General features: G+C 31.1%; 1 protein-coding gene across 1 annotated transcript in view; it reads left to right on the top strand.

Moving 5' to 3' along the window:
- The window catches only part of SI (sucrase-isomaltase), a 77518-nt gene that overhangs the window by 43745 nt on the left and 16735 nt on the right, over positions 1 to 17038 (top strand). The window contains 10 exon segments of the mRNA XM_057738943.1: positions 226 to 394; positions 2020 to 2116; positions 2203 to 2315; positions 2397 to 2522; positions 4047 to 4175; positions 4907 to 5017; positions 6684 to 6746; positions 8537 to 8653; positions 9964 to 10051; positions 10943 to 11081. Of these exon segments, the coding sequence (XP_057594926.1) occupies positions 226 to 394; positions 2020 to 2116; positions 2203 to 2315; positions 2397 to 2522; positions 4047 to 4175; positions 4907 to 5017; positions 6684 to 6746; positions 8537 to 8653; positions 9964 to 10051; positions 10943 to 11081 (1152 nt within the window).

Here is a 17038-nt window from a genome sequence, read left to right as displayed (position 1 = left end):
GCCATGGTACAATTATGAATATATGAAACATATTTTAGGTATTCCTTAACTTAGCCAAAAAATGTATTGGAATAATTATCTATTTTCATTTGCATCTGCATATGAAAAGGCCTATAGAGAAAAATGCTACTGATTTCCATATCACCTAAGAAAGAATTACCATTTTTATTTGTGATACTATTTGTATGTGTGTACAGGAATGAAATTGTTTTCTTTTGTTTTCAGTTGGGATTCTCACCTTCCTGGATTTGCTTTTAATAACCAGTTCATTCAAATATCTACACGCCTGCCATCAGAATATGTATATGGTTTGGGGGAAGTGGAACACACAGCATTTAAGCGAGATCTGAACTGGCATACTTGGGGAATGTTCACAAGAGACCAACCCCCTGGTGTAGGTACCAATATTTGACCACCCCAAGTGGCAACTAAGATGATAATTCAGACCCCAGCCACTTCTTTGTAGGCCTACTTCAATATTGAAGCAATGAAAGGGGCTAGAGATCCTGAAAGCTGCTAGAGTGATTTTCTGAAAAACAAATGAGAAAGTCACCATAAATTACAGGTGAAAGTTGATGACTGAATGGATAGCATCATTGACTACAATGAGAAGTGAGGTTGTGATCTAATTCCTTACCCCCTCAACTGCATTGAAAGAACATTCAGATTCAGTATTCCCTGCCAAATCCATGTTTACTTTCAGCTTTTAGAAAATAACTGGCTAGGGTTCTCCTTAAGATTTTTTTCTACTCCTTAGTTAAAGATTTGATGCTAACTTTTTCATTTGTTACCCTAAGCTGCAGTTGTGCATTTTATGAGATTATACTGCTAGTTATAGCTTTAGAAAATGTTTTTATATGCTCATGTTACTTTTCCCAATGTTTTATCTTATTACTGGCCTACATTTCATGAATATTTAATACTTTGCACGATTAATATTAATTATAATTATTCTAAACATATCATGGAAAATACATTTAAAAAAATACTAGCTCATTTCCATCTTTCACATGTGATGTGTACTTAAAGGATATATTCAGTATGAGTTTATAAATGTGTATACTGTCATAACCACTTTTTGTTAGGTGTTCATACAACTTTTATTTGTATCACAATAGTTCAGACTTATGAAGGCTGTTTTTCATTTATTCCACTTGAAAGAATATGTTTTACCAAAATTTACCTCTTTAAAACCCTTCAGGGACTTCCCTGACTGCCCAGTGGTTAAGATTGCATGCTCCCACTGCAGGGGGCGCAGGTTCCATCCCTGGTTGGGGAAGGAAGACCCCATATGCTATGCAGTGGGGCCAAAAAAAAAAAACCTCCAACATTAGTATTGGCATTATTAGGTTAATATAACCTTAATTCTCAATATATAAAATTTCTTTCACATGCTAATCAGTTACTGGGGTTCATTGTGGATAAATGATATCGATTTGATTAGGGATCATCAACTTATAAGTTTTGTTACCTTGACAAGAAATTTCATGACCCTACATACAGATTTTCTGTTCTAAAAAATGAAAAGATCTAGCTGAAAATGAAATTAAATGCTTTGTATATAAACAATATATTATCATTTAAAATATTATCATAAAATGTATAAACATATATCATCACATTAAGTACTTAAGGAGTTTGAGTACTTTGATCACTTCAGTCATTTATAGAACATTCTATTATTGAAAAAGAAGTACCAATTTATAAAGACATATAACCTGTAGAAAGAAACCCAACTATTCTAAAACCAAAGGGTTTTTTATATAAGTTAATGTGGCAGTATTTGTGAGTATTACACATTTGTATATTCATTTACATTCTTTAATGCAGTAACAGTTCAAATAAGAAATAACTTATTTCTAAAAAAAGTGTTTATTTTAATTCAGTCATAGTTTGTGTGTGCAATGAAGGGACATTTAAGTTCCTAAGCTCAATCTTATAGTGAATTTAAATATTACATTGACAAAATTCACATGCTATTATTATTTAAATATATATTATGTTTCTTTTTAATTTTAGTATAAACTTAATTCGTATGGATTTCATCCCTATTACATGGCTCTGGAAGATGAGAGCCATGCTCATGGAGTTCTCTTACTTAACAGCAATGCAATGGGTAAAACAATTTTTTAATGTATCATATTTTATGTGACTAATAAAATAATAACATAGATAAAATGTAATCATATTTTGGATTTCCAGATGTTACATTTCAGCCAACTCCTGCTCTAACATATCACACAGTTGGAGGAATCTTGGACTTTTACATGTTTTTGGGCCCATCTCCAGAAGTCGTAACAAAGCAATACCATGAAGTATGATTGCACATTTTAAAAAAATAAAGTTTTTTTTATAAAATAGTTCTCTTAGTTCACAAATAATTTTTTTTTCCATAGGTAATTGGCCAACCAGTCATGCCACCTTATTGGGCTTTGGGATTCCAGTTATGTCGTTATGGGTACAGAAATACTTCACAAGTTGAACAAGTATATAATGACATGGTGGCTGCTCAGATCCCCTATGTATGTATATCGACTTCTAAAACAGTATTGTATATGTCACCTATAAAAGCAGGGTGAAATAATTAAACACTTATATACTTTAAAGTTATTTTAAATGTTTGGCAAAAATCGATGCTTAGGTTGTTAATAGCACCAGATGAATTGGATGTGAGATTTTATTAATTGCCTTTATCAGGTGGATAAAGGAAAAGGGATAATACCATTTCTTTTCCTGCTTTTTCACCAGTTCCCTGGTTGTGAGTTGTACTAACCAAGTCACTATGCACTTGCTTATCTCTCAGAAACTTTGAGTCTCATAGGTAGTCAGACACATTTCTTTTCTTCTCTTTAGATGAGAGTAAGAGTCCATAGAAACTTATTTCATCAACTGATGTGACAAATTACAGAAAAAGAGTTGGAGGCGAAACAATGATTGTCGCCATGGAACAGTTGATGGTTGTCATATTAGAATACAGAATTAGAGGGCTTGCAAAATATCCTTTTCCCTCAATGTTCGGGAAACTGAATATTAAGTATTCAGAAATAATCAGTTCCTGTGATTTTTATTTTTTAACAAGATTAAGGAATCTCAGAGATCCTTCTGATAACATTTAAACATTGAAATCTAGAACGCTTGGTATATAAGAACTCATTCTAAGAAGAATTAGAAGGATCTCATTTATAAAACATCAGTACATATAGTAGAATCCAATATATGGTTCCTGAATACATTATGCAGAAATTAATTGTATAGGTTGATGATGTAGCAATATGCAATTGAAAAAAATTTTTAAAAGGGAGTTTTTTTTAATTTTTAGGTCTACTATGTTAGCCATATTTTTTATAACACCTAGAAGAAGAAATTGTCTATTAACAGAAAGTGATTTTTAAAAATGTTATTTAGGTCTGGATTAAAGATTTCATGTTATAATTAAAGCATTTATTAGTTTAAATATGTTTGTAAGTATGTACTTGTAAACAATATTTTGCTTATTTCAGCTTGGGCTATTATGACTTGGTGAATAATAAAAGAATAATTTTATAATAATTGATGGATTTACTAATAATTCTTTCTTCCCCTTTGGCAACATTAGAATTATTTAAAATTACCTCATATTTTCTTTGTTTCCAGAAATGGAGCAATACCTCTTTCTGTATATTGTACAAAGTTCCAAATTGCCATTTAATATAATTTTATAGCCTCATAACTCCTTTACTCCTGTGTCTTCCTATTTCCTTTGGGAATAACATAACAAAAGATACTGATTTGAAAGGATTTTTACTTCTAAATCAAAATTACTATTTAATGAACTGTTAACAAAACAGAGCATTTATATGAACTTGCATCCATACATGCTTTTGCATCTATACATGCTGCTTTTATTTTGCATCTATACATGCTACTTTTATTTCTTGAACATTGCATTACCTGATTAATTCTCTCAGGCATTGAAACTTTCATATTGCTGTTACTTTCATAAGTATAATAGAATGTGACGAACTCACTCTATTGATTCTTGCCCCACTACAATTCTCATCTTTCAGGATGTTCAATACACAGACATTGATTACATGGAAAGGCAACTAGACTTTACTATTGATGAAGAATTCCATGACCTTCCTCAGTTTGTTGACAAAATAAGAACTGAGGGAATGCGATACATTATTATACTGGTCAGTATTTATATTTTATATTCTGAGCCTTATTATCTTGATTTTGTTAAGATTTCTCTCCTGAATGAGGGAGGGAAAAGGTGTTTCAAGATATGAAGTATATAACTTTGGATTGTACTCCCAAATTTAAAACTTTCCTTCTTTAATACTTCATTTCATTTACATGGGCGGCCACAGGCTACCTTCATTCTTAGGTGTATGCACAGAGTCCTAAGACTAAACAAAGCTGGGAGTCAAGGCAGGCTGTTTTCTAGTGATCACCCAAGCTACAAACTGTCCTCAATTTATAGATACTATCACAAAGTGATGATGAATTTTCTCTTCCTATATAATTCTCAAATCAGTCTCTAGGACTGCTTCTTATGCTTCACATGTTTAAAAATTTGCCTTCAAGTTAGTGATTCAGTGAGGAGAATATTTCATCACTATCTTATAGAAAGCAAGCTAGGTAGCCAGAAATCCCACTGGAGAAATAAAACAAAAAACACTGGTAATCTTACTTGAAATCATAGCTAATACATTTTCAAAAGTTCTTAAATTTTCCTTCTATGGAATTTAGGAGACTGTAACTAGAACACAAAAGTTTATATCATCAGTCCTTTTGTCAGTCCATGTGAAAATACAATATAATGGTAATTTAATAATGGAAAATTATAATATTTCATAACAGCTACCCAAGTGGTTATTCTTTTATACCATAGTTACCTGTTCATATTTCATTTCAATTTTAGGATCCGGCAATTTCAGGAAATGAAACAAAGCCTTACCCTGCCTTTGAAAGAGGACAGGAGAAAGATGTCTTTGTCAAATGGCCTAACACCAATGATATTTGTTGGGCAAAGGTACTGAATTGAAATCTTGATATAAAATAAGCATAAAAATGCTATTTCATTGAAAGTTTCTATTTAATTAAGCCACTGTTAATAACATATTCAGAGGGACAGATGTAATGATTTAACAGCTCATAAATAAAATAATAGATACTCTTTAAGTTCAAACCAAATTATTAGAAATAGAGAAAGAATTCATATGTCATATATCCAAATACTATTCATCTTAAAATTGTCTTGTATTTCTTGGTATCTCCTGTGTTTTATTATAAAACTACCATTAATAAGATGGTTATTCATTATTCTATACTACATGGGTCATTTAAATGTTTGTACTTCTCTTAAAAACATCTCATTGATAAAATAAACAATTTCTGTAAAAGTTATACTTATATTCCTGACTTGAACAGGGAATATAATTCATTGTATCTCATTTAAGGAATAATATTCAGACTTGGGTATATTAATACATTATAGAAAACATCCTGATTTGGCTTATACATAAACAGTAAAGGAAAAAATCCGTTAGTTATAACTAGAATGAAAAAAAAATCCCATAATGGGAGATATAATTAAATGCAATGTGGGAGCATTTTTAGATCTTGGACCAAAAATATATTATTACTGATAAAAGTGGTGAAATTTGAACATGGCCTATAGATTAGTTTATAATATTCTATTAATGTTAATTTCTTAATTTTGATAATTATACAGTGGTTAAAAATATGTTAATATTAGGGGAAGCACAGTGAAGGGTATAGAAAAACACTAGGTATAATATTTATGACTTTTCTATAAGTCTGAAAATATTTCAAAATATGAAGATTAAAGTAAAATAGAAAAAATTCTGTGATAAACAGTGAAAAATCATGTTTTAAGAAACATGCAAATATAGAGTATTGGCTATAGAAAGGGATGTTTTTCTTCTTACTTTCTTTTCATTCTGTTTTTTCTCATTCTATACTTTTTCTCAGATTTCTACCTTTCAAGCACTGTTCTCTATCAACAATTAATTCCTTGTATGTAATTACCTCTCTGGGGATTATTTACATCTTTATATGGGACTTTCTAACTTCTACAATGTAGATTTAAATACCAGAGCTTTTGGCATGATTGAATTTGGGCTCTGTTTCATGTTGGTGGTTGGGGTAGATGGAAACATTGGTAGGCCAAGAGGCAAGGGCTAGGGTATGGGGGAGAGGAGAATTTAGTACTAACTGAAAACCAAGAAGGTATTTTCCTCAGCATGGCATCATCCAACTCAGATCTTCAATTCCTTTCATATAAAAATATACTTTTTGTTTTTAGATTTTAATCCTGGAGTAATTGTAGAAACAACTTTAATGTATGACATTAAATTTAATTTAGTATATACTTTTCATATTAATTCTTGACCAGACCTTTTGGTTACATGCATTGTTTTCAAAATCTCTACCTACACAAAGGTTAGTATTCTTTTTCTTATTTGCCATACTAAAGAGGAGATTAATGTGGAAAATGGAAATAGTTTGCAAATGATACACATACCAAAACAAACTGAAAAAAGTAATTGAAGGAATTACTGATCTGGGGATCTTGAGTCTATAATATGCTTCTAAAACTCTATTATATCTCCAACAACAGTCATACCACACTGAATTTATTTTGAACTGGTTTCCCAATTCTTCTCTCTTTGTAGGTTTGGCCAGATTTGCCCAATGTAACAATAGATGAAAGTCTAACTGAAGATGAAGCTGTTAATGTAAGTTTTGTATTGATTAATAATATAACTAAAAGAAATTCAACACTTGGATTTAATGACCACTTTGATTAATAATTCAGTTTGAATACTTTCCTTTAAAAAGTGATGGCATATTTTCAAATTCTATCAGATCATATTAAATCAAATTTTTCTTAAAAATACCAATGTGTTTTAGTCACTCTGTTAAACAATTTTACATTTTATTTTACTTAATCCAAGCAATAATTCTTTTTTGAAATTTTATTTTATTGTAATAAGAATGCTTAACATGACACTTACGCTTAAAATCTTAAGTTTAAAATACAGCATCCTTCACTCTAGGGACAATTTATACAGCAGATCACTATAATTTATTCATCTCGCATAACTGACACTTTCTGACTGTTGAGTAGCAACTCCCAATTACCCCCTGGAAACTACCATTCAACTCTCAAGATTTTATGAGTTTGACTATTTTAGATACCTCATGTAAGTGGAATCATGCAGTAGTTGTCCTTCTATAAATGGCTGGTTTCACTCAACATAATGTCCTTAAGGTTTATCTTAAGGACATTGGTTATTAGTTATTTCAATCCATGAACATGGGTTATTTCTGTCTGTTTCTTCCTCAATATCTTTCAGTAATTTTTTGTAGTTTTCAGTGTACAAATCTTTCATCTTCTTAGTCAATTTTGTTCCTAAGTATTTTATTCTTTGTTGCTATTGTAATTGGGATTATTTTCCTAATTTTCCTTCCAAATTGTTTATTATTAGTGTATAGAGACGTAACAGATTTTTGCATGTTGATTTTGTATCCTACAACTTTACTGAATTTATTTATTAGTTCTAATAGTTGTGTGTGTGTGTGTGTGTCCTTTAGAGATTTCTACATATAAGATTACATCATCTACAAACAGGGACAGTTTCACTTCTTCCTTTCTGATTAGGATGCTCTTTTCCCCCCTTATTTATTCCTAGTTATTCTGGCTAGGACTGCAAGGACTATGTTAAATAGAAGTGGCAAGAGTGAGCATCCTTGCTTTCTTTCTGATCTGAACTAAAAGAATGAAAGTTTTTTTCTGAATGAGTATGATATTAGCTGTGGGCATTTATTATAGGGCCTTTATCATGCTGAGGTAGTTTCTTTCTACTCCTAGTTTGTTGAGTTTTTATCATGAAAGAATGTTGAATTTTGTCAAATAGATTTTCTGCTTTGTTTATTGATATGACCATGTGATTTTTATCATTCATTCTGTTGATGTGCTGTATGTGATTAATTACTTATGTTAAATAATCATTGCCACACAGGGAAAAATCCCACTTATTCATGGTATTCTATCCTTTTAACATGCTATTGAATGTGATTTGCCAATATTTTGTTGAGGATATTTGCATCTCTAGTCATCAGATATTGTTACGTTGTGTGAAACTAGAAATGTGTCCATTTCTTCTAGGTTATCCAATCTGTTTTATAATTATTTATCATGGTCTCTTATGATCCTTTCTATTTCTGTGGCATCAGTTGTAATTCTCATCTTCCATATCTGATTTTATTTATTTAACTTTCTCTTTTTTTTTAGTCTAGCTAACAGTTTGTAAATTTTGTATATGCTGTCTATAAGAAACTCAGTTTAGATTTAAGAACACAATAGGCTTGAGTGGTTCGAGGAAAATCATACACATTCATTCAAGTTGAGATCAGGCTGCCTTCACTATATCTTGTGCACAACTTGTGACAGATAAATGTCTGACTGACACACATGGTCTCTCTTATGACTATCTACATGTGGGTCTAAATTTTGTTTTTATAGGCTTACAGAGCTCATGTAGCTTTTCCAGATTTCTTTAGGAATTCCACAGCAGAGTGGTGGGCAAGGGAAATTATAGATTTCTACAATAACCAGATGAAGTTTGATGGCTTGTGGATTGTAAGTAAATTTTGAGAAATTTATATTTTAAGTTATTTATTGTATATTGATATGCAAAATTCTTACTAGATTCTAATAATGTTAACAAAATATTCTTTATGAAATTAGCTCGCTCATTTTTTCACAGAACTTTCTTGTGCAAAGGACAGCTAAAATGCAGTTTTAACAATTCAGTTTAAGTATTTAGTTGCTTTTTCCTGAATATTAAAGTTGAATATTTTCAACCTGACCAAGAAATCAAAATAGTCTCTTTAATGACTTGTAAGTGCTTATAAATATTTATTTTATTTTCATTCAATGTAGTAATAAATCCCACATTCAACTGTCAGCCTTTGGTGTAAGAAGTCATAAACTCTTACACATGTGGCAAAATCATCTTCTAGACAATATCCTGGTTCTTGGTATAACTTTAAAATGTTGGTAATAAGATTTTTAACATAATTTTCAGATAGCAGAAAAAGAGTTTACTTTATTACAAGTAAATATTTAATACAGGAGATTTTTAATTAATACTTCTCTAGTTTTTTGGAGGTGACATTTCTACTCTGCTGATTTTTCAAATTGTATGCATTAATTTACTTACTTCTTCAATTAAAGAAACATACAGGTGCTGTTATGTACAAGCCTTGAGGATGTGAAATTGTATAAAGATAGTTTTTTTTTAATTAATGGGAAATCAGGTTTATTTTATGAATAAAGTTATGTACTATAAGGCATTCCATTAAATATATTCCCAATAATTATATCTTGATCCAGAAAAGATAACCTTTTTATGGTGGAGGAATCACCTTTAAATGGCAACTGATTTATATGTTTATAGGATGGTCCCTTTATATATGACTACTAAAATTCTGAAATGTGTACTCAATAGAAATACTCTTTGAAGTTTTCTGTGTTTGTATACTATATCTTGTGGTTTTAAAAAAAAATTGATACAAGTCTCTAGGGCAGAAGTGGAGGGAAAGACATGAGGAAATATACACTATTATAACTTAGTTTTATGTCTAGAAACATATAAAATAATTCACTTTTATATGTAGATTTTACCTACAGAGAAAAATAGGACATTTTATGTTTTTCAAAAGGAGACGTGAGTTGTAAAAAGTTAAGAAAGACTGAGTGAAACTAAATTCTTTACTATTGTTGAGATGCCTTATATTTTTGCTTTTTAATAATAGTAAAGTGCTATTATTCAGATATCCTACTTTAATTTATTGGGTCTCTGAATTAGTTCTTTTGAGAAGATATGCCCTAAATTTGGTTTTTTGTTGTTTTTTTTTTTTCTTTTTACTTTTCTTTCTCTTTTTAAGGATATGAATGAACCATCAAGTTTTATAAGTGGGACAACTACTAATCAATGCAGAAATACAGAGCTAAATTATCCACCTTACTTCCCAGGTACAATATTGCTGCTATGCCTTGGATGTTGTCATGTTAATATTATTTATTAATCAAGTTTATATACCTTATGACATAGAGAACAGGATTCACATTCCCAATTCTCACAACCCATCTACACACTGGACCACACCTCAACCCAATACCAATATCATCTAAATCATCTAACATTACTTTGAGAAGAAAAATCAAGAAACATGTTTTGTCTATATGAATACATTTCTAAATTTGAAATTGTTACTTTGATTTTAAGAATCTTCCCGAATTTGAGAATTCTTAATATTCTTTAAGATGAAAAATTAAAATCTTTTATAAAGTTTTTTTAAGTTTTTCTTTATTAGGAAAAAAGTGAAAGAATGTTAACAGCACTTCCTTGGTTGTCCCTGACCTAGGAGGGAAAAGTGCAGTCTTTCCACTTTCATCCTTATGCTCTTATGTAGGCAGTAAACTGCATAAACTGTTGTATCTAAAGTGATGGCAAAGCTTTGAAAATTTGCGTATGAAGCTGAGAAAATATGCCAGGGCTTTAGGTTAGCAAATGGATTTTTTTTAAAAAATGTATTTAATCAGTATTTCTCATCTAAATGCATAAAATATAGCAGACTTTTAGGAGTACACTTCTCAGGTTTTTATGAATTCATGTTAATTAGTAACATTATTATTGAATATGGTAAAATTTTGCACATATTTTCCAGTCACAATTGTAACTTCAATTATAATTGCAGACCTTTTTTCACTTATAATTAACATAAACAAAGTGCACAAATGGTTAAAAAATCAATAATATTTTCAAACAATGATTAATGTTTTGACAATATATAATTACTATTTACACACTTTAACATCAGTTACTTTATAACATATTAATATTTTTTCATTGATTCTCCCCAGAACTCACAAAAAAAACTGATGGATTACATTTCAGAACCATATGTATGGAAACCGAGCAGATTCTTAGTGATGGTTCATCCGTTTTGCATTACGATGTTCACAATCTGTATGGATGGTCACAAGGGAAGCCTACTTATGAGTAAGCAATCTTCATAATCATCCGTTATGACTCACTTTTTAGATATTAACGTTACCTACTTTGAGTCCTTACCTGCTGACCTTATCTTACTTGGTCCTTCATGGCACTTAGAATAATTCTCTCTCTCTCTCTCTATCTTTTTTAAAAATTTTTATCCCATTCCCCAAAATTCTCAATTGTCCAGTATGGTAGCCACTAGCCATGTATGGTTGTTGAGTAATGTGGCTAGTGTGACTCAGGAATAGAATTTTTATTTTATTTAATTTTCATAAATTTAAATTAAATATCCCCACGTGGCTAGTGGTCCCCATATTACACAGTGCAGCTCTAGATCACTGGTTCTTAACTACACATTGTAATCAACTGGAGATTTTTTTTAATTTCAATTTTATATTGGAATATAGTTGATTTACAATGTTGTGTTAGTTTGAGGTGTATAGCAAGTATACATATATCTATTTTTTTTCAAATTATTTTCCCATTTAGGTTATTACAGAATATTGAGTAGAGTACCCTGAGCTATACAGTAGGTCCTTGTTGTTTATTTTAAATATAGTACAGACTGGAGATTTTTAATAAATGCTGATTTAATTAGTCTGAACTACAGCCTCAGCATCTGAATTTTTAAAAATTCTTCAGGTGGTTCTAATGAGTATCCAGGGTTGAAAACCCACTGCTCTAGTAGATGACTGAAGTTGGTAAAAGAATGAAAAGCATTTTGGAATAAAGGGTATGGGTAATATTTCCTCACTTAGTGAAGCATGCTTATTTTATTTCTAGCACCAAACTCTTTTTCAGCTTAGAATAGGGAATTATTTAAGATATTATCACATGAATGAATGACTACAGGTTTGTTCACCAAATCCCAATGTGAGGGCACTAAGATCATGCAGAAAGACTAGGAAATGTCATTTTTAAGAGCAAAGAAACTAGTCTTTAATAATGCCTTTTTATTGGGACAAATGCTTCTTCAATTAACCCCACTGGAACATAATATTGGAGCACAGTTATCCTCAGCTAACCTCACTTTACCATAAAACTATAGATAGTAAAAATAACAAAAATGTTCAGAAGTGACTGATGAACCCACTGGCAATATATGTGTACATATAGCTGATTCACTTTGTTGTACAGCAGAAACTAACACAACACTGTAAAGCAATTATACTCCAATAAAGATGTATAAAAAGAGTTTAAAAAAAGCTTATGCATCTTGAGATGAAAGTATGTTTTCTTCCAATTTAAGGGAAATTGGAAGAAAATATTCTTTGCACAAAGCGCAGTAAATTGAACTTCTGGAGCACGTTACAGAATTTAACAGTTTCTGACACACTGTGGGATTTTTACTAAATTTAAGTGGATCAATTTTTATCCCACCACAACTTTCAAAATTGTATATATAAATTTAAGGGAAAAGTAGGTAAATTTCTAAATAGTTTATATAGGTATTTAGTCATGTTTAAGGTCTATTTTTAACTCTTAAATAGCATTATTTGGAAGATATTAGTACAGTTTTCCAAAAAATATCCCTTTAATAATGTTGATTTTGCTCCTGTCTATAAAAATTGTTCGGTAAATGTTTAACCACATTTGTTTTTTTGTTTTGTTTTTTGTTTTTTGTTTTTTTAATAAATATTTATGTATTTATGTATTTATTTATTGGCTGTGTTGGGTCTTTGTTGCTGCACACGGGCTTTCTCTAGTTGTGGCGAAGGAGGGCTAATCTTTGTTGTGGTGCACAGGCTCCTCATTGCTGTGTTTTCTCTTGTTGCAGAGCATGGGCTCTAGGTGTGTGGGCTTCAGTAGTTGTGGCACATGGGCTTTAGAGCACAGGCTCAGTAGTTGTGGCACACGGGGTTAGTTGCTCCGTGGCATGTGGGATCTTCCTGGAGCAGGGATTGAACCTGCGTCCCCTGTATTGGAAGGTGGATGCTTAACTGCTGCGCCACCTAGGAAGTCCCCCACATTTGTTGTTTAAATTAAACAATTAATACATTTTAAATGTTGAGTTAAATAGCCCAATTTATGCATAGCTATAGGCTTTTCATATCTTTTAAATACTTTCTTGCTATTTAATTTTTTCACGTGTATGGGAGAAAACTGCTGACCTCTCCTTCAGGTATTTTAGAGATTAAACATAGTCATTATATGTTTAAAGACCTTGAGAAATGTAAAAAGATGCTATACATAAACTACATTTAAGCAAATGATTTGAGAGTAAATACTTTTTATTACTGGAGAAAACTGAAAGGATTAAAAGCATATTTTTTCTTCAAGTTATTCAGACTGTACCATTTTTTTGTTCCTTTGGGTCTCATTTTATGTTTTCTAAACTGGCACACATTTGACATTAAACTAGTTCTTGTTATTGTGCTCCTTACTTAACATGAAACAGGCAAAACAAGGAAAGAACAGAATTAGTGGATTCAGAAACAGGAGATAAATAATCAGCTTGAAAGACTGCAAACAGTTTTGTAGAAAGAACCTTGGGTATCGGTGGCAAATGAAAAAATTTCATGTGTAAATCCCATATTAAAAGTTTTCAGTCTTCGATTGATCTTTCTGTTATTTAAAATTCAATATTGTACTAAAATAAAGCCTATGCTTCAGATGTAGGGAGAAATAGATTTTTAAAATTTCTAATTGTGTTTAAATTTTAGGTAATTATCCAAGGATTAGATAGCTGTATATTCTATACTTTCATCTTCAACATCTTTGAATGAGTTTTAAGAGTACTACATATTTTTCATTAGAGAAAACATAGAAAAATCAAAATCTTTGACTTCCTTTGGAAGTTCAGGTTGCGTTAAGTATATAATTTTTAAGTAAATGCCCAAGATTTTTGTAATCATAATTTGGAATGAAAAACAAACATCAGTAAATAGAAATTCTTTTCTCAGACATCCCTATAGACTGGGTTATTTAGCTACTTGGAAAATTATATTGCTTTTTGATGTTTAGTTCATCTAACCTGGAAAAATAAGAGGGCTTTTTTTGGGAGAACTGTGTACTGTAGGAAGTGACCTCCTCTTGCAATTTTTTTTTAACAAAAAAATAAGACTAGTATAGATAAAAAAAAATCACTATACAGTTCATTGTTTCATGAATTTGGAGGTTTTCTTGGTTATAGCTGTAACTTTCTCTTAATTAGCTGTTAGTAACCTGAAAAAATATGGAACACATGTCTCTTGGATATTACTTTCTAATTAATACAGCTGAGTTGAACATTGATATAGCTGGTAACAATGTTTAAAAAAAATTGAGATTTGAATACATAAAACCATTTCCCATGATTTAGACTTTCACATTCTTCTTGCTAAAGAAATCTCAAATTTAAGTTTTACTTATACACTCAAAAATAATGGAATTATTTCAGTTTACAAAAAACTTGTTATCCAGCTTTAAAACTAAAATGGAAACTACATTTCCTGATCAAATGGTCTCTTTGAGATGTGAAATTGGCAAGCTACTATTCTAATGGATTGTAAATATATAATACTAAATTTTTTGCCTTGTAAAAATTATAATTCAAAACGTCTGTAGTTTCAAAGAGATTTTTAAAGTAAGCATTGAGAGGAACTTCCTAGGTGGTGCAGTGGTTAAGAATCCACCTACCAATGCAGGGCACATGGGTTCGATCCCTGTTCCAGGAAGATCCCACATGCCATGGAAAAACTAAGCCTGTGCGCCACAACTATTGAGCCTGCACTTTAGAGCCCGTGAGCCACAACTATTGAGCCTGTGTCCCGCAACTACTGAAGCCCACACACCTAAAGTCCGTGCTCTGCAATGAGAGAAAACACGACAATGAGGAGCCCGCATACCACAATGAAGAGTAGCCCCCGCTTGTAGCAACTACACAAAGCCCATGTGCAGCAACAAAGAGCCAACACAACCAATAAATACATAAATAAATACATAAATAAAAAAAAAAACTGTGAGAAACAATCTTGTAATAACTTTCTTTTCTTTGAGCAATACTGGTCAGTATTCTAAAATGATTTAATATCTCCCAATCAAAGTATTTGGAGTGTATTTACTCCAATTGATTTCATCAGTAATGTAAACAATAGTCAACTGAGTAATTTTGTAATTATTATCTTTAGTAACTATGACAAAAACAAAGATATTTATGCATTGTTAGAAGCTTTATAATATTTAAAACCTTTTTCAACTTAATATTCTCCTTTCACATCATCCACTTTTGTAATATGCACTTACAGTTTTCTAAAAATCAATGTTTTCCTTTTAGATGGACTTTTTTTCCCAATAACTTAAAATATTTTTATAACTTTTCTAGTACTTTTCAAAAAATGCTCACATAGACAGTTATAAACATGCAATAAAAATGTATCTATAACATTAAAATTCTTTCGGTAAGCTAAATTTCCCAGTCAACTTGTAAAAAAGAACAAGCTGTATTATAGTTGAAAACTGTGTCTTAAAAATTAAATTAAGTTCATTGTGATTAACCATTTGTAAAGTTGGAACATATCAGAAATATTTACAAAATATTTATAACAATGTAATTTTAAATTATAGTTTTAGTGGTGGCAAGTGATTTCTCAAATAAGAAATATCCTATGAAGGGTTACAAAGGAGATTTTTATAATGCAAGAGCTTAGATTCCCCTGAAGAGAAAATTGTTGCGAAAATACTTTTTTTTTATGCAGAGTTCTTCTCAATCAGAAATCTAACGAGGCATATGTTTAGTCATTAATTTAAAGCTTCAGTAAAGACTTTTTTCAAAAGTAAGACATAAGGCCGGAAAAAAAAAGAAATTCTTCAAGAATATGTATTTCTTGCATGTGGAAACATCAAGGATTTGGGATAACTCTATCCTTGTAAATAATTTTTATATTAGTTAAGTAAAATGAATTTTCTTTGGAAATTATACTTAGAATATGTTTTTATGCACATTTCTTTTTTTTCTAATTTTATGACCTTTTATTTATTTATTTTTATTTCATGTTATATATATATTTTTAACCTCTTTTTTGGAGTTGTGCCAGTTTTTGCTATATACCAAAGTGAATCAGCTGTATTTATACATATATCCCTATATCCCCTCCCTCCCGCGACTCCTTCCCACCCTCCCTATCCCAGCCCTCTAAGTCATCACCCATCATTGAGTTGATCTCCCTGTGTTATGCAGCAACTTCCCACTAGCTATCTACCCACCTCCTAGAATAATGGAAATAAAATAAAAAATAAGCAAATGGGACCTAATGAAACAAAAGCTTTTGCACAGCAAAAGAAACCATAAACAAGAAAAGAAGGCAACCCTCAGGATGGGAGAAAATATTTGCCAACGAAGCAACGGACAAAGGATTAATCTCCAAAATATATAAGCAGCTCATGCAGCTTAATACCAAAAAGCAAACGACCGAATCCACAAACGGGTGGAAGACCTAAAAAGAAATTTTCCAAAGAAGACATGCAGATGGCTAACAAACTCATGAAAAGATGCTCAACATCACTCATCATTAGAGAAATGCAAGTCAAAGCCACAGTGAGGTATCACTTCACACCAGTCAGAATGGCCATCATCAAAAAACCTGGAAACAATAAATGCTGGAAAGGGTGCGGAGAGAAGGAAACCCTCCTGCACTGTTGGTGGGAATGTAAATTGGTACAGCCACTATGGAAAACAGTATGGAGATTCCTTAAAAAACTAAAAATGGAACTACCATATGACCAAGCAACCCCACTACTGGGCATATACCCAGAGAAAACATATGCACATTTCTAGATTGATCATCAGTTCTTTTATTCTTTAGATAAATAGACATTCATTTCTTATTAAATGTCTGCAATATGTGTGACGTATTAAATATGTTACTGATCCTCAGTTGACTAGATTCTCTATATTTGTTATAAAACATGAAGCAGTGAAGACGGTTTTCTTATATGATCTTTTTAAAGAGAGACAAGTAAGAAATTTTAAGCTAGCAAAT

This window comes from Hippopotamus amphibius, chromosome 6 (assembly GCF_030028045.1).
Source record: "Hippopotamus amphibius kiboko isolate mHipAmp2 chromosome 6, mHipAmp2.hap2, whole genome shotgun sequence".
NCBI classification, from domain to species: domain Eukaryota; kingdom Metazoa; phylum Chordata; class Mammalia; order Artiodactyla; family Hippopotamidae; genus Hippopotamus; species Hippopotamus amphibius.
Note: the sequence above shows the minus strand (reverse complement) of the source record. Positions and strands in the feature narration are given on the sequence as shown.